This window comes from Citrus clementina, unplaced genomic scaffold (assembly GCF_000493195.1).
Source record: "Citrus clementina cultivar Clemenules unplaced genomic scaffold, Citrus_clementina_v1.0 scaffold_2, whole genome shotgun sequence".
Taxonomy (NCBI): domain Eukaryota; kingdom Viridiplantae; phylum Streptophyta; class Magnoliopsida; order Sapindales; family Rutaceae; genus Citrus; species Citrus x clementina.
In genome coordinates this window covers 12272657-12291642 of record NW_006262688.1, presented here as the reverse complement: position 1 = coordinate 12291642, position 18986 = coordinate 12272657, and the positions used below count along the sequence as shown (strand labels likewise).

General features: G+C 37.5%; 5 protein-coding genes across 5 annotated transcripts; all 5 read right to left on the bottom strand.

Moving 5' to 3' along the window:
* Positions 1–32: 32 nt before the first annotated feature.
* Positions 33–1462, bottom strand: LOC18052743 (pentatricopeptide repeat-containing protein At3g26782, mitochondrial). Its single transcript, XM_006446893.2, has 2 exons — positions 510–1462; positions 33–430 (listed from the first exon to the last, which is right to left on the bottom strand). The coding sequence occupies exons 1-2, from the start codon at positions 1452–1454 to the stop codon at positions 53–55; spliced, it is 1323 nt and encodes a 440-aa protein (XP_006446956.2). The 5' UTR covers positions 1455–1462; the 3' UTR covers positions 33–52.
* Positions 1463–1873: 411 nt separating this feature from the next.
* LOC112100887 lies at positions 1874–2188 on the bottom strand. Its single transcript, XM_024190754.1, has one exon. It carries the CDS (start codon positions 2186–2188, stop codon positions 1874–1876), a length of 315 nt encoding a protein of 104 aa, XP_024046522.1.
* Positions 2189–2973: 785 nt separating this feature from the next.
* On the bottom strand, positions 2974–5415 carry LOC18052742. Its single transcript, XM_006446892.2, has 2 exons — positions 4592–5415; positions 2974–3992 (listed from the first exon to the last, which is right to left on the bottom strand). Exons 1-2 carry the CDS (start codon positions 5126–5128, stop codon positions 3270–3272), a joined length of 1260 nt encoding a protein of 419 aa, XP_006446955.1. The 5' UTR covers positions 5129–5415; the 3' UTR covers positions 2974–3269.
* Positions 5416–9352: 3937 nt separating this feature from the next.
* Positions 9353–10224, bottom strand: LOC18052741 (F-box protein GID2). The gene has a single exon (XM_006446891.2). It carries the CDS (start codon positions 10185–10187, stop codon positions 9645–9647), a length of 543 nt encoding a protein of 180 aa, XP_006446954.1. The 5' UTR covers positions 10188–10224; the 3' UTR covers positions 9353–9644.
* Positions 10225–11033: 809 nt separating this feature from the next.
* LOC18051978 (chaperone protein ClpC4, chloroplastic) lies at positions 11034–18437 on the bottom strand. Its single transcript, XM_006446889.2, is given in 5 exon segments — positions 11034–11664; positions 16818–17533; positions 17656–17874; positions 17991–18176; positions 18354–18437. Coding segments are annotated over 5 exon segments (1836 nt in total).
* Between the last annotated feature and the right edge of the window lie 549 nt (positions 18438–18986).

Genomic DNA, 18986 nt, shown 5'->3' with positions numbered 1-18986 from the left:
CTACAAAATCAGGTTTCACCTTCATCCTTCGATTAAGTTATAAGCCTCTGAGTTACCAGCTCGCCAAGAAGATCACCATACAGCCATAATGCTCAACCCCAGGTTCTATATTAAACTCATGACTCATAGTATTAAACCAGTGCCAACCTTCTTGTACAAGACCAGCATGGCTGCAAGCAGATAGAACCGACACAAAAGTAATATAATTTGGTCTTACACCAGCTTTTATCATCTTATAAAATAGATCCAGAGCTTCTCTGGCACGACAATGCATTCCATAACCAGCAATCATAGCAGTCCATGACCTGACATTCTTTTCCTTCATCTGATTAAATGCCTTCCTTGCTAGATCCACTTGCCCGCATTTGCAATACATGTCAATAATAGAAGTGCCCACAATCACACTCTCCTCCAAATCCATCTTTATAACCTACATAAACCAAATAAATAAATTAAGCATTATCCACAGATGAATAATCACCCTTAACGGGAAAAGGAAGCTCAAGTACCTGATCATGTATACACTTGCCCAAACGCAAGACTCCTAAATGTGCAATGGCTAACAAAACAGCAGACAATGTAACAGCATTGCATTTAACATCAGTACTCTTTACCATTTGATCGAAAACATCCAGAGCCTCAGCAGCCAATCCATTTTGTGCATAAATAGCAATAATTGAATTCCAAGTAACTGCGTCCTTCTCAATCATTCCATCAAACACTTTCCTAGACACATCCACGTGGCCACCCCTTGCATATGCATCTATCAAAGTATTGCCAACACCCACTTCACTATCAAATCCTCTCTTTATAACAAACCCATGAGCACCTTCAGTCACTCCATTAACTGTAACACGAGAACAAGCTGATAAAACAGAAGCAATAGCAACTGAATCAACAAAAACATTGTCACTGTTTTCACTTGCCCCTCCACATTCACTCTCCTCAAGTAAGAACTCCTTAAAAAGCAATAAAGCTTCGCGGGCATTGTCGTTTTGGACATACCCAGTAAGCATCGACGTCCACGAAACAATATTTCTAATTCTCTGTGGAATTTCATCGAATAGTTTTCTAGCATCGCTTAACTCGCCGCATTTCGAGTACATATCGATAAGAGCTGACGAGACGAAGACGTCTCGGTGAAAGCCGAAGATGAAAGCTTGTTGGTGGGCTTGTTTGCCCGAGTGAAGGTCGTGCAAAGCAGAGCAAGATTTGATAGCACACGGGAAAGTTGAGCGGGTTGGCGTAAGAGAGAGCTTGCGCATTGAAGAAAATGCGCGAAGGGCTTCCACTGAGTCGCCGCCTCGAGCCAAATCGGCAATGACCGAGTTCCAAGAAAAGACATTGTTCTTGTCTACGTACTTGTTGAACAACGTTGTTAGATTTGTGTTTGTTGAGTGCTTGTCGACGTTAGAGACTACGCTTGAAACGGAACTAGACTTCGAAAGCTTCATTTGTTCTTCTTTTGGGATTTATTATGTTGGGTAATAACATATATAAAAATATATTTCTGTAATATTTATTAAACCTTTATTTTTATTTTTTTTAATGATAGAAATATTACAATATAAACTATTACTAAATTATTAATGTGGGAAAATTTTCCCTTGGCTTGAAAATATTGCACCCTTGAAGATTTCAGCAAACAGTATCGCTTTACGTAATATTAAGTAAATATTGATAGTAATAAATAAAAATATACACGTGTCAAAAGATCTTTCAAAATTAAGTTATGCTCCGTGGAGTCTGAAGGCATCAAGGCTTAATAATAATATTCATCGGACGGAGGGCATGAAGCAACATAAGCCCTCTTGCAAAGTATATAATATGGTTTTAAAACGGCATGGGTTATTTGGTACAACTGAGTGCGTAATCAACAGAGAGCTAAAATCATAACAAACACAGTACAAATTCTCACAGCAATAATTGCAAGGCCACCATCAGACTTAGCGGCACAGGAGGAACTCTTTCCGATAAACTCGCCCGAGCTAGGAGCCGGTGCAAATGCCTCTGAATTTTGGGAAGTCGGAGAAGGGAAGAATGATGACATATCTGGAGCATTCACGTACGGCAAAATAGCAGGAGAAGCCGAGATTACGGGCTCACTGATTGAACATAGGAAATGCAGATTAAGAAAGAAGATGACAGTGAGGAGAATAGCAGATGACCCGGAGACAGTAGAAGCCATTGGTGATTTTATCAGGTGGAGCCAGAGGGATAAATATAGTGAATTTTTGAAAGAAAAGGTATGGGGTATGTCTTGTCTGTTGCGTATCACGGGATTGACAGTGGCACTTTTAATTTGCGCTGATGTGCGCATGTTTATTACCTCTTTGTCTTACTTGATTTGTCTCGTGTTGTCAAAAGATGAAAAGATGCTTTTCTACGTGACTGCTGTGAGATGAAGTGTACTGTACCCTATACTACAAGTGGCAATGCATCTACATAATGCTGCACAGGATGTCTCCTTTTCACATGCTGAAGGCTTTGGTTTTTTAACCAAAGAGTGAAGACGCGTCTCCTTTTTTGTTTTCTTACACGCTTTCCGTGTGAACCATGCTACCTGTAAAAAGTTCAGCCACATAAGAAGCATGTGTAGTTTCATTCATGTAGTGCTCCTGTCACATTCTCACTTCATCACCTTCCACTAATCCATTCTCTGTGTACAAGAGATTCAGAAAGATAAAAGAGGCAAAATTACATGGTACTCCAAAATGAACTTGTCTCTCTCTGGTCCCTATTCCTCTAGCCTAGTTTCATGAAGTTAATTATATAAACTAATTGAAGAATAACAAGAGTGAGCATCAGGTCACTTGACATTTAGTACTTTGCACTCTGCAGCTCATACTCGAAGTTTAATCAAAATATAACAGGCATGCCTTAAACAGCTCCATTTGAATTGTACAGATCATAAAGAAATACAAGCTTGTCAGCTTTCTTGAATTGAAAAACATGATTTTCAAATAAAGGAAATGCATAATGTTTCACTCGATTATAAAAACTGTGGTGAATGCTACAAATCAAAAGAATTATGCATACAAAGATCCGACTGCCAAATGAAGTTTCTTTCTCTCTTTGGAGTCGGTAAGTCTGTAAATAAATATATCAAAAACTACAAGAAGTTGCAGAGGCATCACTGATTCATCTGATAAAAATGCACTGCAGCATGAGTATAATCTACAAGACAAAATTACGACGTCCTCTAGTGAATAACAAGTAGTTCATTCTTCAACAAGGGTACTGCACAGAAGGATGCGAGGACTCTATAATTAGAGAAGCCTCAGATGTGCAGTGTCATTTAACCTTTTTATCTGCCAACCTGTTCTCCATGAATGCTGTAATACCGTCACTGAAGAATCTTCTATGCAGATCTTATGTGCCATTACTGGACTGCAGCCTAGAAGGCCCGTTAACAGACACTTAATAGGCACTGCATGAGTAAAAACACCAACACATGAGGTCATAATATTCATAGAAGAAGATGAGCTTCTGACACTTAGATCGTGGAGGTCACTCTGAGGGTTTGAATCCCGAGGAGACATCTCATCTTCAACCTCGTGATCACCAGTAGTTGTCACAAACTGTAACCGACTTTTACCAGACTTCTTCCTCGTGAGACCTTGTCGATGCCTGTGCAGTAAGTCCCAGTGGGGTGCAGGGAGAGAAGACCCATCCCGGTCATGAACCGAGTTAGTTAGAGAATGAGAATTGTGCAAGAACCCTTGGCTCTCATTCTGATGATGTGCAGAAAAATCTGCTCTCAATTTATCGGCAAGTCCCAGGACAGTATCATTCAAGAATTGAACCATCCGAAATTCTACTTGCCTGAGTGATTCTCCTGATGGTGGAGCAAAATCAGGCTGGTATCTTTCAATTAAGCTCAAAAGTTCAGGCGTGTATATTTCTGATCTGAGGCATCCCTCCCAATGACCCAGACTCATCTCCAAAAGTGCATCCAATGATTGTATCTGCTCCTCTGCAAAATTCATTTCCTGCATGATTTCATCATATAAAGATTTGTAAATCAACCATTCAACTATCATCCCATATTAATTTATTTTCACAATCGATTCTACTTCCAATTCAAATAATTGTTACATTCAAACCAAGACCAACTAATCACAGATTAGAACATACTACATCTTAATGTGCCCATTCATTACCAATACTTTCAGTTTGTCTAAGACTACTTTCGTTGAATTTCTGCATGGTTCTTCGTGCGAAAGAGCTTTTCTATAAAGCATATATCAAGTGATTCTCCAAAAACAAATACTTATCAAGTGCTTGTCCACAATGCAGCTCACGTGTTCGCCCATACTGTAAACATGAAAGCAAATTTCCTAGTTATTTGAAAGTGCTTTCAATGTCAGGCTTCTCAAAGTCGAGGACCAGCCCCGGAGCTCCTTGACAGAGGAGCATTTCCGTGACTCGTGACTCTATGGCCTAATGAGCCCTTTCCCAAAAACAATTTCATCATATATAGGCTTAATCAACTAAAAGAACAAATTAAATGAAACCCAGAAACACGGATCAATTCTCTAAAATGCACCATAAGCATAACCAGAACAGAAGCTAATTCAGTCAAAAGTACCTGACAAACAGATAGCGCCATGGATCTAGCCCGATCCAACGGCGAAGAATAAACGGCATTAAACCTAACCCCTTGAGAATGCAACAAAACAGCCAATGCCCTAGCTTGCCTCTTCCCATTAGCCGTCAGTTTCGCCACGTGGCATCTCCCACCGACCAAATCCGGTCTCAAATTCAACTCACACTCCCCGTGACTGACCAAAAACACCTCCGTCACATTCCGATCCTCGTCCGCCAACGAACCCCGCGACAGAACTGAGGCGGGTGGAGTCAGAGGAGGCGCCAAGACATTGTACGGGTCCCACACCTTGATCGACGGCCCCAGCCGCGGAGTTCCCAGGGAGGAGAGCTGGGGGGACAAGGGAGATGCGGACGCGTGGCAAGGCAACATTTCGGGTTCCTGTTCTAGAACTTTCTTCACTAATTGATTGTCTAGTAATTCGGTAGTGTTATGATTGTCATTGTCGTCTTCTTCCTCTTCGTCTTCTTCTTCTTCGCTATCTTCGTCAAGTACTTGGACGGACTGATTGGATCCCATTTTTTTTTATTGTGAATTTTGTACGAACTGGAGAGATCTTACATGGGGATGTGGTTTGAATTTTGGGATGCAATGATTGATTGTTCCTGAAAGTACAACAAGGAGAGTGTGTTGTGTCTGAGAGAGAAAAAGAGAAAGGGAGGTGAGTTTTTAAGACAATGAGTGAGATCTGTGAAGGGGTGTCTCTTTCCCTGAGTTTTTCTCCCGTTGAGTTGGGGAAAGAATCTATCAGAATTTGCTGCAAATCGAATTGATATTGGCGAATGTCCTGTGTTACCGAGAGAGGTGCGATGCCAACATGTGGTACAACTGGATTTACAAAAGTAGACCTAAAGATGGGCCGGGCGGCACGTGGCACGGCACGGGCACGGCACGTGCCACGTACGATACGGTACGGTACGAGCACGTTTCGGTGAGGCACGAGGCACGGCACGGCACGCACGTGGGCCGTGGCAGGCTTAGAATTTTAGGCACGCGGGCTTTAAAGCACGGCATGATAAGAGATGGGCCAAAGCACGGCACGCGAAAAAGCACGTAATAAGCACGGTTCATTAGTGGGCTAGCACGCGGCAGCCATTAATAGCACGTGGGCCAAAATATATCTAAGTAAATTTTTTTAACAAAAAGTAAATATAAAATATTATGAAATTAAAATACAATATCTTGAAATTAAATATTTTAATATATTTTTTAGCATAGACTTTTAAAAATTAATTTAAATCATTAAATCTTAGTTTAAATAAATATTCTAATTTTTTATTTTATAATTTATTAAATGAATAAGTAAATATCATGATTTTAATAAATAAAATTATAAATATCATAATTTTATTTATGATATTTATTAAATGAATAATGTTATTTAATTTTATTTATGATATTTATTTATTTATTTATTTACGTTTATAATTTATTAAATGAATAAGTAAATAACTAAATATCATGATTTTAATAAATAAGATTATAAATATCATAAATTTATATATTATAAATAAAAAATAATTTTTTTTACAAAATTAATAATAAAATATTTTTCATATTAATATTAAATCATAACTTAATTAATATTTAATAGAGATATGTTTCATTTGTGAATGAAATATTTTTCATTTTATACACAAGAAAAATGTTAATTGCTCTCTTAATAAAAATTAATATGATTATGATTTTGAATATTATTATTATTATTATTATTATTATGTTGGTGGGCTTAAAAAAACACGTCAGGCACGTGGGCTTGAATAAAACACGTTAGGCACGTGGGCTTTTTTAAACACGCAAAAAAAAAAAAAAGTTGGTGGGCTTTTTTTGGGCACGGCCCACGGCACAGCACGAGAGGGTTCGTGCCGTGGGCCGTGCCAGGCTCAACTGAAAAAAATGTGGGCACGGCCCACCAAATTGGTGGGCCGTGCCGTGCCGGCCCACGAGCCCTTGTGGGCCGACAATGCCGGCACGGCCCATTGGCCATAGTTAAGTAGAACCACTGTAAATTATAATTCGGTAAATTAATAATCTTTTTAGTATAATAAATTTTCATGGTCCCGCTTAAACAAATAGATTAAATTAATAATTTTGATAAAATCATACGATGGTACTTTTTTTAAAAAATTATATAATTTTATGTCCTCATCCAAATTATAAATGTAGTTAACTATTATATTTTAATTATATAGAATATGATTTTATTATTATTTATTTACATAAAATATGACTTTATTTTTTTTTTTAAATTTAAATCTTTTGGGATCTCATTTCTTATTTTTCTTATTGCATCTAAAATCTTTAGAGTCGACTTCTTAAATTGTAATACAAAATTATGAAATATTGTTGATACTTTAGTGTTTCTTTATGCGTAACAAACTCCAAAACTACCGAATGACCTCAATTTTTTCTTGAGATTTTCATTGATGTTAGCAACAATTCTATCATAGTAACCCCATTCTTTAATTATTGTCTAAGTTCATGAATGGCTTCTTTACGAAGGATTCATCTAAGTACTGAGAAGTCATTTCTTCCACAGAACCAATTTTACAATGTTGAAAACAATTTGTTATTGTCTTTGCCTAAACATTTTGTTGTCCAAGTTGTGACTATAAAATTGATTGCATCCAAAGCATTTATTTTTACCGGATTGGTTTGCTCCAATTCATAACCCTCCAAAATTCTACAGTAAAGTTGGCTATGATAATGCTATCTTGAAAGCTCTTATTATCCATCACATGGTTGTATTTTTTTTTAACTGACTATTACAATCAGACTTGTAACTCATATTATACGAGTCTTAATATTTACAATCATACTATCACTCATATTTACATGAGACTATTATTGGGACTAGTAAATAAATTTTCATGAAGCACTGTATAGATTTTTACTCTCTTTAATATTTAAGGGACGTCGAATATTAGACGTCTACTATTTACAATAAGACAATCACTCATATTTACGTGAGACTATTACTGGACGTCTACTCCACTTACATCATTAGTAAGGGAGAAGACTAGTTTTCACTCAAATAAATGAGGAAGAACTTAAGCCCCCGCAATACTTTTGTGGGGACTTGAACTTGTGAGGGCAGTAGGCCAACCACGCAGTCAAAAATCACATGGTTGGATTTTTAATGTCATGTTAGGTGGCAAATAGAATATCTCAGTATTTTGTAATTCTTCAATATTTTTTCTATGGGCTAGATTTTTCCCTTGCATTTTTCTTTCAAGTCATCGAGCATCTTCTTCAAAAGCATCCCAATCATCCATGATCTTTTGTTGGCTCGGTATTGACAATTCAAACTCTCCGTGTTTACATTCTCGAAGCAACATGGTTTTGCATACTTTCCAATGATTCATAGAGGAATTTTTTCTGAGCTATACTTGGTGGAACAGATAACAACTGTAATCCTTTCTTTGTGTTGCTTTTTTCTTTCAAGTTGCTTTGTTGTAAGAGAGTGATCTACTTGTAACCTATAAAACGATGCTATTTCATCCAAATTAAAAACATATTTCATGGCAAATTGATCTATTTTTCCTTTTATGAACTCCAATCGCTTCTCCAGGTCTTGTGTATCAACTGATCCACTTTCTGCAAAACAACGAAATAACCTAATACCATGTCTTTACTTGAACTTCTCAAGTCAACCCATGGAAAAGTTGAATTCTGCAATCTCTTGAGGGTATAATATTTTCATAGTCTCTCTTGCCTTTTCCAAGATTAACTCTCTTGTTATATTCACACGATCTTGATATTGAAGAAACCACTCATAAACAACCTTCTTCATGTGTGGAAATTTTGATAGTTTGTGCCACTTAGCATGACCACCTTTTGTTAGATCAACCAAAAGACATCCTGATGATCGTTTGAGTGTATTTGATATCGTACCAATTTTCAAAAACCCATTGCTGCAATTCTTTGTGCTAGCATGTGGGGGTGCTCTTTACTATACTTGCATAATGCTTTATGCATCTCATCTGTCATGGTTGATTTTTGAACAGCTTTCAAATGAGAAGCCGTTATAAATGTTCAAGTAATTTAATATGAAATAAAAGAAGACTTAATGTTTGTCTATATAAAGACTATTTTTAATCAAATTCATTAAACACAATTAATTGAATTAATTAACATGAATACTATTTAATTAAGTACATAGATAAGTACCATATATTTATTTCGTTTCCCTATAACAATGAAGAAAGTTGTACTGGGTATTAATCATCCACAGTTGAATTAATCTTCCGAATACAACAAACCATACAATCATACCCTACTACATTATTTAGAGAATTCCGTAACAGAAAAGGATCAGAAAGTCACGGAGCATAACAAAATTAATGTTAATTTCAATTATAAGAGTACCCAATAATTTTCAAGCCTGCATACAGTGATCAGGGCGAGGCATGAGTAACGAATGCATAGAAAAAGTTAGAAAGGCCCTGCTGCTCCTATGGCAGCCTCTGATGCGTATGGCCCTTTCGGTTCTCAAAAAGAAATCGTTGAGACGCAATGACTACTACTTTTGTTAATAGGACAAAAAAGTCATCATAATAATCTGAGGGGACGTTGGCTTTTATAGATCTAAATCTATACAGAAACCCATCACTTTGTCTGTTACTTACTGATAATCAGGCCACCGAAACAACCACAAAACGTGGCCACTAACAGACATTCAACACCAACTGGACCCTTTTTGTTCCTTTCTGCTTGTGTTCCATCCCAAAAAACGCATCATCCTCACCTCCAACCAAATTAATAACACATGAAATTGATAAATTCCGACAGATTCACAACTCTAGTTTTAGCATAATAAGAATACAGATCACAAATTTAAATCCCAGATTACATACATACGAAAAGTTTTTTTTTCTTTTTCTTTATAAAAAAGAAAAAGAAAAGAAAACCAAAACTCACCACCCAAAAAGGAGGAAAAAAAGGGGAAAAAAACAGAGATAGAAGGTAGATAGACAATGAGGAAGGAGTACATATATCATTGCTTGGTTAGATCCCTAATAGTCATCATCTCATGTTAACGGACGGAAAGCAGAGACAAGGAGAGATGGACCTCGTCTCTCCCCCAGTGGGCCGGGGTCTTGGGGCCCATGACGCGCGGGAGAGGATTCCACTTGGAGGAAGAAGGCGGAGCGCCGGGTGGCAGCCTGGCAAGCTGGTGGAGGTAGAGGGAGTGAAGGCGACGGAAGCCCCCGCGAGCTAGGACCACGGATCTCAGCTGTTGGGTAGCACACCCAACGTTAGCGAAGTGGCGGGTGCAGATCAACTCCCAGAGGCACTCGTCTTGAGCCGTCTTGTGCCAGAACTTGTTGACGCAGGCCGCCCGCGCCAAAGTCCTGGCGTCCGCGTGTTTCAACACCTCGAACAGAAGGTTCTCGTCCAGATTTGTGAAGCCAGTTTCTTCGGATTGCTCTCCCTCTTCCTCCTCCACCTCCTCCTCCTCTTGTTTGACTAACTTCCAAGTGAAAATTTTCAAAAACTCACTGCTGCAATTCTTTGTGCTAGCATGTGGGGGGTGCTCTTTACTATACTTGCATAATGATTTAATCTCATCTGTCATGGTTAATTTTTAAACAGCTTTCAAATGAGAAGCCATTATAAATGTTCAAGTAAGTTAATATGAAATGAAAGAAGATTTAATGTTTGTTTATATAAAGACTATTTTTAATCAAATTCATTAAATATAATTAATTAAGTTAATTAACATGAATACTGTTTAATTAAGTACATAGATAAGTACCATATATTTATTCTTTTGGTTAAATGAATAGTTAAACGCATTGAATATAATATGAATTAAATTATTTTTAATCTAATTCATTGAATACATTTAATTAAGTTAATGTAATATGAATATTATCCAATTAAGTAAACGCATACAACATATTCATTATTTTAGTTAATTGAATGTATAATTTAATTTATATTCAACATTAGTGAAATACATTTAATGTTCAATTATTAAATGTATGTTAAGTAAATTATAAATACTCTGTAAATTAATAAATTATTATTTATCGATTATTTAATGTCTGTTTTAATTAATAAATTTTATATTGTCCCAATGTTATTATTTTAAAGAGCTATAGTTATGAAGTAACATTTATAACCTAGTTATTTAATTTTATTGTACTCTATTCTAAGAATAAAGAAATATTTTATTTTAGTTAGTATTTTGTTTTCTTTCTCTCAAGATTAAAAGAACAGAAAGAAGTTTTCTACGTTTTCCGTTTTACAAAACGAAAAACCACAAATTGAAAATATTACCAAACGCATCTTAAAATTTCAAAAAAATTTAAAAATATGTGACAACTCAGAAACAAACAGAGGCGACCTTTTAGTTCAACATTATACGAAGCGCAAAAACAAGTTTAACAACTAAAAATTTTGAAGTCCAAAATAAAAATTAGCGGGCGCACACAGTCATACAACCATTTCGGTGACGATACACAATTACATTACCTCTTGAATCACAATTCATTATGACAGAATCACCCTCTTGAATACTTCCAGTCAAAATTATTTCTGCTAGATTATCCTCCAAAAGCCTCCCGATAGCCCTTCTCAGTGGCCTTGCTCCATAGCTCGGATTGTATCCCTCTTCGATAAGTTTCTTTTTGAATGTATCAGTCACCGTAAGTTCGATATTTTTAGCCTCTAGTCTTTCATAAATTTCTTTCAGCATTATATCAACGATTTCCATGAGCTGCATCTTATTCAGCTGCCTGAAAACAATCACCTCATCAATCCTATTCAAAAACTCTGGCCTGAAACGTCTTCTCAGTTCCTCCGCTACCTCCCTCTCCATTTGATCACTTCCCAATATGCTTTCCCGGGCTATCACTGAATCCCCAATATTTGATGTCATTATAATGATTGTGTTTTTGAAATCCACGGTCTGCCCCTTACCGTCGGTTACTCTTCCATCATCCAGCAGCTGAAGCATGACATTCAAAACATCGCGATGAGCCTTCTCAATCTCATCGAAGAGAATCACACTATGAGGCCTGTGTCGTACAGCTTCGGTCAGCTGGCCACTGTTAAGATAGTTCATATTATGGAGTTATAGAATTAACGAGCTAATTAGTTTTTGTTTGTTAGTATTGCTGATGTGTAACTTGCTGAGTCAGCTGGTTAGTTTTAGTTGTTAATAACGGTTTAGTAACTGAGCCTTGATTTTGTTTTTCACATACACAACGCGTGTATACCATTCCAGATTATGTATATATACAACAGTTGTCATCAAGATCAATAATATAACAAATCATTTTTCTCATTTTTGCTCTTCGAATACTCTCAACATTTTCTCTCTGGTTCATACATTTTCTCTGTATCCAAACACACGAACTCTGTTTTTAACTTGGTATCAGAGCTATGATCCAAGCTGCCATGGCTTCTTCAAGCTCAAATCCAAACATTAATCAAACTGTTTCTTCTTTTACCTTCACAAATCCAATCAAATTAGACAGATCAAACTACACAATCTGGAAATCTCAGATCCTTTCTACAATTCGAGCCAATGGACTTGAATCTCTTCTTGATGGAACTAGAAAGTGTCCAAATCAGTTTCACAATCAAGAAGAAGCAAGCTTAAGTTCAGATCGAGTAACTGCAGCTGAGCCACAGGAAAATCCAGAGTTCAATAACTGGAAAAGGCAGGATCAGTTGCTGCTGAGCTGGTTGATGTCATCGATCAGTGTTGAAATTCTCAGTCTAGTGGTAAATTCTAACTCATCTAATGAACTCTGGACTAACATTGAAGAACAATTTGGATCAGAAACAGGTGCTAAGAAAGTACATCTGAAAATGCTACTTAATAATCTCAAAAAAGGATCAATGACAATCACTGAGTATTTTAGCAAACTTAAGGCTGTGAGTGATGAACTTGCTTTGGCTGGAAGTCCTGTAACCAATCTAGATTTTATAACTCATCTGATATGTGGATTAGGACAGCCATATTATCCTGTGGTTGTATACATAGAAGCTAATATGTTGAAAATGTCAGTAAATGAAGCATTTTCTATGCTTTTAACTCATGAGGCTAGAATAGAGAGTAATCAACAAAATGCTAATAAAGAAGCTAAGTTGAACTATACTGCCAATATGGCTCAGACTGGACCTAACAAGAAATTTAATGGCAATACTGGAGGTGGTTTTGGTAACTGGAATCAAAATGTCAACTGGAATGGGAACAATGGTGGCAGAGGAGGCTATAATAGCAATAATGGAGGAAGAGGTGGTTTTGGCAGAGGTGTTACAGGCCAAGGAAGAGGTAACTGGTCTTATGGTAATCACTGGAATAATGGCAATTTCAACAGGAATTATTCTAGACAAGGAAGAGGTGACTGGAATGACAGTGGCAATGGTGTATTTGGTCAGAATGGTGCCTTTAATGGTAACAAAGGTGCTCAGAATTCTCCTGCTGTCATCTGTCAAATTTGTTTCAAGCCAAGGCACACTGCAGCTGAGTGTAGGAACAGGTTTAACAAAGATTTCACTCCTGCATATCCACCCTCAAACTTCAACCCTTATCAGTCAAACACAAAAGCTGCTTTTCTCACAACTTCAGAGGGTGGCTTAGCTGATCAAGGATGGTACTTGGACAGTGGTGCTACTCACCATCTCACCAACAATCTGCAGAATCTGAATATGGGAATGGAGTATTCAGGTAATCAGCTATTACATGTTGGTAATGGGGAAGGTTTGAATATATCACATATTGGATATGCTTGCTTTTATACATCATGTGACTCACTTTTACACTTAAATGACATCTTATATGTGCCTGCAATAACCAAAAACCTCATTAGTATTTCAACACTTTTGAAAGATAATGACATAACCATTGAGTTTGTTGCCAATCTTTGTTTCATTAAGGACAAGAAGAAGACTGTGCATCTGGCTCAAGGGATTGCTAAAGAAGGATTGTATCAGCTGCTGTCAAAAGATACCTTTCTTTCCAAATCCTGTTCTCTAGCCTATGTACCTAGATCAATGATTTCTGTTATTAGTAATTCAGCTTCTGTTCTGTCAAATAAAGCTGAAAATAAAGCTTGTACTGAATCAGTAAATTCTAAGAGTCATGTAAACATTACCAAATCTGTTGTTTGTGGAAACTTACTGCATCAACGACTTGGTCATCCAAACAAACATGCTTTGAAAAATATTATACCTCATTTGTCTCTTAAGTCTTTTATAACTTTACCTGATTTCTGTGATGCATGTCAGTATGGAAAACTTCATCAGTTATCTTTTTATTCAACTGGAATTAAAACCTCAGTACCCCTGGAGCTTATACATACTGACCTTTGGGGACCATCTCCCATGCCCTCCTTTTTACATGGATATAGATACTACATCAGCTTTGTAGATGATTACACCAGATACTGTTGGATCTTTCCTTTAACTTTCAAATCAGAAGCCTTAGAAACCTTTCAAAACTTCAAAACCTTGGTCGAAAAACAATTTAACCTTTCCATTAAATCTGTACAGTCAGACTGGGGGGGAGAATTTAGAAGCTTTGTAACATTTCTTCAACAAGAAGGGATAAGTTTCAGACATAGTTGCCCTCATACACATCACCAAAATGGGGTAGTAGAAAGGAAGCATAGGCACATTGTTGAAACAGGGCTAACATTACTTGCTCAAGCTCAAATGCCTCTTTCTCTTTGGTGGGAATCCTTTCATACAGCATCCTTTCTTGTCAATAGATTACCAACACATGTCTTGAACAACATCTCTCCATTTGAAAAACTTCATAACAGAAAACCAGACTATCAATTTCTTAAGACCTTTGGTTGTTCTTGTTTCCCTCTGCTCAAGCCTTACAACAAGCATAAACTCAGTTTCCATACCCAAAAATGTCTTATGATAGGTTATAGTCCTATTCACAAGGGTTATAAATGCCTAGATCCTACTGGAAAAGTCTATGTTGCAAGGAATATTCAATTTAATGAGTCTGAGTTTCCATACACTGAGCTGTTTACCTCTCATAAAACTGTCAGCTCATCTTCTAAATTTCCACAGTCTGAAAATCCATTTGCAGTTCTGAATTATCAGTCTATCTCTCAAGACAGCAGCTCTACATATCCATCTGCAAGCATTCCTGATTCAGGTGCAGGTTCTGATTCTACTGCCCTACACACATCACCTTCTATCTCCTCACACAGTATATCATCCACTCCTCCACCAACAAACACAGAACCCTGCTCAACACATCATCCTTCTACCTCCACTCAAACACAAATCTCTCCTCTTGTTCATAACACTCATTCCATGGTCACAAGATCCAAAGCTGGCATATTCAAGCCTAAATCCTACTTAGCAGTTTCACAAGAGCTTGAACCTACCTCAGTCAAATTAGCTTTGAGTGATCCAAAGTGGAAGCAAGCTATGCAAGCAGAATTTGATGCTTTGCAAGTCAATGAAACCTGGGAGTTAGTTCCTAAAGAAGCAGCACAGAAGATTATTGGCAACAAATGGGTGTTTAGGATCAAGTACAACCCTGATGGCAGTATATCTAAGCATAAAGCTAGGCTTGTTGCAAAGGGCTTTCATCAAACTCCAGGTGTGGACTTCTTTGAAACATACAGTCCAGTTGTTAAGCCATGCACAATCAGAGTCATCTTGAGCCTTGCTGTTATGAATCACTGGCCTATAAGACAACTTGATGTGAATAATGCCTTTCTAAATGGCATTCTCAGTGAAGAGGTGTTTATGTCACAACCAGAGGGATTTCTTCATCCTCAGTTTCCTACTCATGTGTGTAAACTGAAAAAGGCTCTTTATGGACTCAAACAAGCTCCGAGAGCTTGGTATGAAAAGTTGAAGAGCTCAATGTTGCAGTGGGGTTTTCATACTTCCAGATCAGACACCTCCTTATTCATCCAACACACTGAAGGAGAATTGGTTGTAGTTATTATCTATGTTGATGATATATTAGTCACTGGATCACATACCAGATTTGTGGAAAGAATTGTTCATCAGTTATGAACAGAATATGCCCTCAAAGACCTTGGGGAATTTAATTATTTTCTTGGTCTAGAAGTCACACCATCACTTGAAGGACTTCATCTTTCTCAGACCAAATATATTGGTGATTTACTTAGGAAGGCACAGATGCTGGATAGCAAGGGATGTCAAACACCTATGAGCTCAACTGAGAAGCTAACTAAAGACAAGGGGACACCTTTTGAAAATCCTTCTCTGTATAGGAGCATAGTGGGGTCTCTACAGTATGTCATTTTGACAAGGCCTGAAATAGCCTTTTCTGTTAACAAGCTTAGCCAATTTCTCACAGCTCCTTCTGTGTTTCATTGGCAAGCTTGCAAACGAGTATTAAGATATCTTCAGTTGACAGCAAATTATGGTTTGCAGTTCTATCACACTGGAAAGCTCACATTGACAGCATTCTCAGATGCTGACTGGGGATCAGATTTGGATGACAGGAAATCAATTGGAGGCTATTGTGTTTACTTAGGCAACAATCTCATTTCCTGGTCTTCCAAGAAGCAGCAAATAGTCTCCAGAAGTACAGCAGAATCTGAATATAGAGCTTTGGCCTTGACTACTTCAGAAGTACTTTGGATTACATACTTATTCAAAGAGCTGCAAGTGCAGCTGCTACAGACTCCAGAACTTAAATGTGATAACAAAAGTGCTGAAGCATTGGCAAGCAATCCAAAGTACCACTCAAAAACAAAACATATTGAACTTGATTTGCACTTCATCAGAGAACATGTTGCTAGAAAGGAAGTTGAAATTAACCATGTTCCTAGTTGTGAACAAGTTGCCGATATCCTCACTAAACCATTAGCTGTTGATCAATTTAACTATCTTAGGTCCAAGCTCAATGTTCTTCCCAGACCTTGAGCTTGAAGGGGGCTGTTAAGATAGTTCATATTATGGAGTTATAGAATTAACGAGCTAATTAGTTTTTGTTTGTTAGTATTGCTGATGTGTAACTTGCTGAGTCAGCTGGTTAGTTTTAGTTGTTAATAACGGTTTAGTAACTGAGCCTTGATTTTGTTTTTCACATACACAACGCGTGTATACCATTCCAGATTATGTATATATACAACAGTTGTCATCAAGATCAATAATATAACAAATCATTTTTCTCATTTTTGCTCTTCGAATACTCTCAACATTTTCTCTCTGGTTCATACATTTTCTCTGTATCCAAACACACGAACTCTGTTTTTAACTGCCACCGTTTTCAAAGCCAACATAGCCAGGTGGGGAGCCAAAGAATTTCGAGACTGTGTGCTTCTCCATGTATTCGCTCATGTCTATCCTTACCATTGCTTCCTTGGAGCCGAAGTGCTCGAAAGCCAAAGCATTGGCAAGTTCTGTTTTGCCAACCCCAGTTGGGCCGGTGAATAGAAAGCTTGATATAGGGCGATTAGGGTCCCTAATTCCCACTCGAGCTCTACGAATGGCGCGGCTAATTGCCTCAACAGCTTTAGTCTGCCCTACAATGTGCTTCCTCAGAGTCTCTTCTAATCCCAGAAGCCGTTGAGAATCTTCTGCAGAAACTTTCTCCACCGGAATCCCTGTCCATAATGCAACTACCTCTCTAATGTCATCCTCCGTGATTTGCCCCGTGGCTCCTCTGGGTTTGTGCAGCATCACCCGTGCCCCAGCTTCATCGATCAAATCAATTGACTTGTCTGGATTAAATCTATCACTTATGTATTGATTAGATAAAGAGGAAGCCGCTGTTAAACACTCCTCGGAGTATTTGACACTGTGAAATGCTTCATACTTAGAGATCAAACCTTGCAGTATATCTACTGTCTCATCTACTGATGGTTCAGCCACTAACACCTTCTGGAAACGCCTTTTCAATGCTGAATCCTTCTCTACATATTTTCGGTACTCATCCAGTGTTGCGGCACCAATGCACTGCATTGAACACAGAAATTGGTCATTGTAAATTAAGTAAATATTAAAGATATGGTTTAAATTTGAAAATCAAATTTATGTGCAACATATATATTATATGCAGTCAAGTTAACTAAAGCAACCCTCAAGTCCCCTCTGGCAAGAGCAGGTTTCATAATGTTAGCTGCATCAAGTGCTTGGCCGCCGCCGCCAGCTCCAATAAGAGTGTGAAGCTCATCAATAAACAGGATAATGCCTCCTTCACTAAGCTTCACTTCATCAACAATCATCGTCAATCTTTCCTCAAACTCCCCACGATTTGAAGCTCCGGCAATCAGACGCCCCATCTCCAAGGCAAATATCTGAACAAGTCAATGATCAATGCATTACTACACATTCAAAATTTCAAATATTACTATGACATTATTGCCAAAGTACAATGAAAATATTTAAGCTGACGAATAAGTTGCAAGCTAACCTTCTTCCCCTGGAGTTTAAATGGGGAAGAGGAATTTACAATTCTCTGAGCCAATCCCTCCACAATTACAGTTTTGCCAACGCCAGGGTCACCAAGTAGACATGGGTTATTTTTTCTTCTTTTACATAATATTTGCATTACACGCTCAAGCTGCTGCTCCCTTCCTACCAAGGGGTCCAACTTACCCTAGCAGAAGGAAAAAAAAAGAGAGAGAGAGAGAGAGAGAGAGAGAGAGAGAGAGAAATTCTGTTTAAGTTCATTTATTTTGAACATATTAAAATTGATCGATTACAATTCTACATGTAACTTGACACATTTAAGCACAAAAGTGATCTGGGAAAAATAAAAATGCCATATTATCACCTTTTGTGCCATATTGGTCAGGTCAGTTGCATATTTGCGCAGGGTTTCCAGTTTTACAGATTGTTCCTTCTCAAGTTTCTCCATTTTCACTCGGACAGATCTTGTTTTTCCTTTTACGCATAACACAATTCATGAAATTGCTCTTCTACATATAAACCAAAATGGTACAAAATCCAATGCAGCTAGCAGTAGCTGCTACACCAGTTACCAAGACTAATGATTTAATTCTGTTTATTACTTTCTTTATTCAATTCATGCATGTTTATAATTTTATGAATGTTGGTAGTGAGGTTTCTTGAATTCTTCTTCTCCGAGAGCTGTCCCCTAGGCTTCCTAAAACTGTTTAAAGCTCCATATTTCACACCTCAAGGCAAATCATTATTGGTTATTTCCCCAAGAAATTAAAATTTCGAAGTTAATTAATTAAATGTCGTTTAAATAATCTAGCAGATTGATAATTGGCCAAGATATATATACACTTGTATGATTCGAAAAGATTGGCTTTGCATGCTCTCATGGATATTTGATACAAGCGAGCTCTTATGTAATGAGAATGAAAGACCTTATTCTTTTTTAATTTTTGTGCTAACAACTGACAATTGCAAAGCATAAAAAGCCTATAGGCCAAATCAC

Excerpts from the sequence above, each read along its gene's own strand:
- LOC18052743 (XM_006446893.2), bottom strand. The coding sequence starts at position 1,454 with ATGAAGCTTTCGAAGTCTAGTTCCGTTTCAAGCGTAGTCTCTAACGTC. Across the intron at positions 431-509 it reads GCAAGTGTATACATGATCAG|GTTATAAAGATGGATTTGGA; the intron begins GTACTTGAGCTT and ends TGGTTTATGTAG.
- LOC112100887 (XM_024190754.1), bottom strand. The coding sequence starts at position 2,188 with ATGGCTTCTACTGTCTCCGGGTCATCTGCTATTCTCCTCACTGTCATC.
- LOC18052742 (XM_006446892.2), bottom strand. The coding sequence starts at position 5,128 with ATGGGATCCAATCAGTCCGTCCAAGTACTTGACGAAGATAGCGAAGAA. Across the intron at positions 3,993-4,591 it reads TGGCGCTATCTGTTTGTCAG|GAAATGAATTTTGCAGAGGA; the intron begins GTACTTTTGACT and ends GAAATCATGCAG.
- LOC18052741 (XM_006446891.2), bottom strand. The coding sequence starts at position 10,187 with ATGACAGATGAGATTAAATCATTATGCAAGTATAGTAAAGAGCACCCC.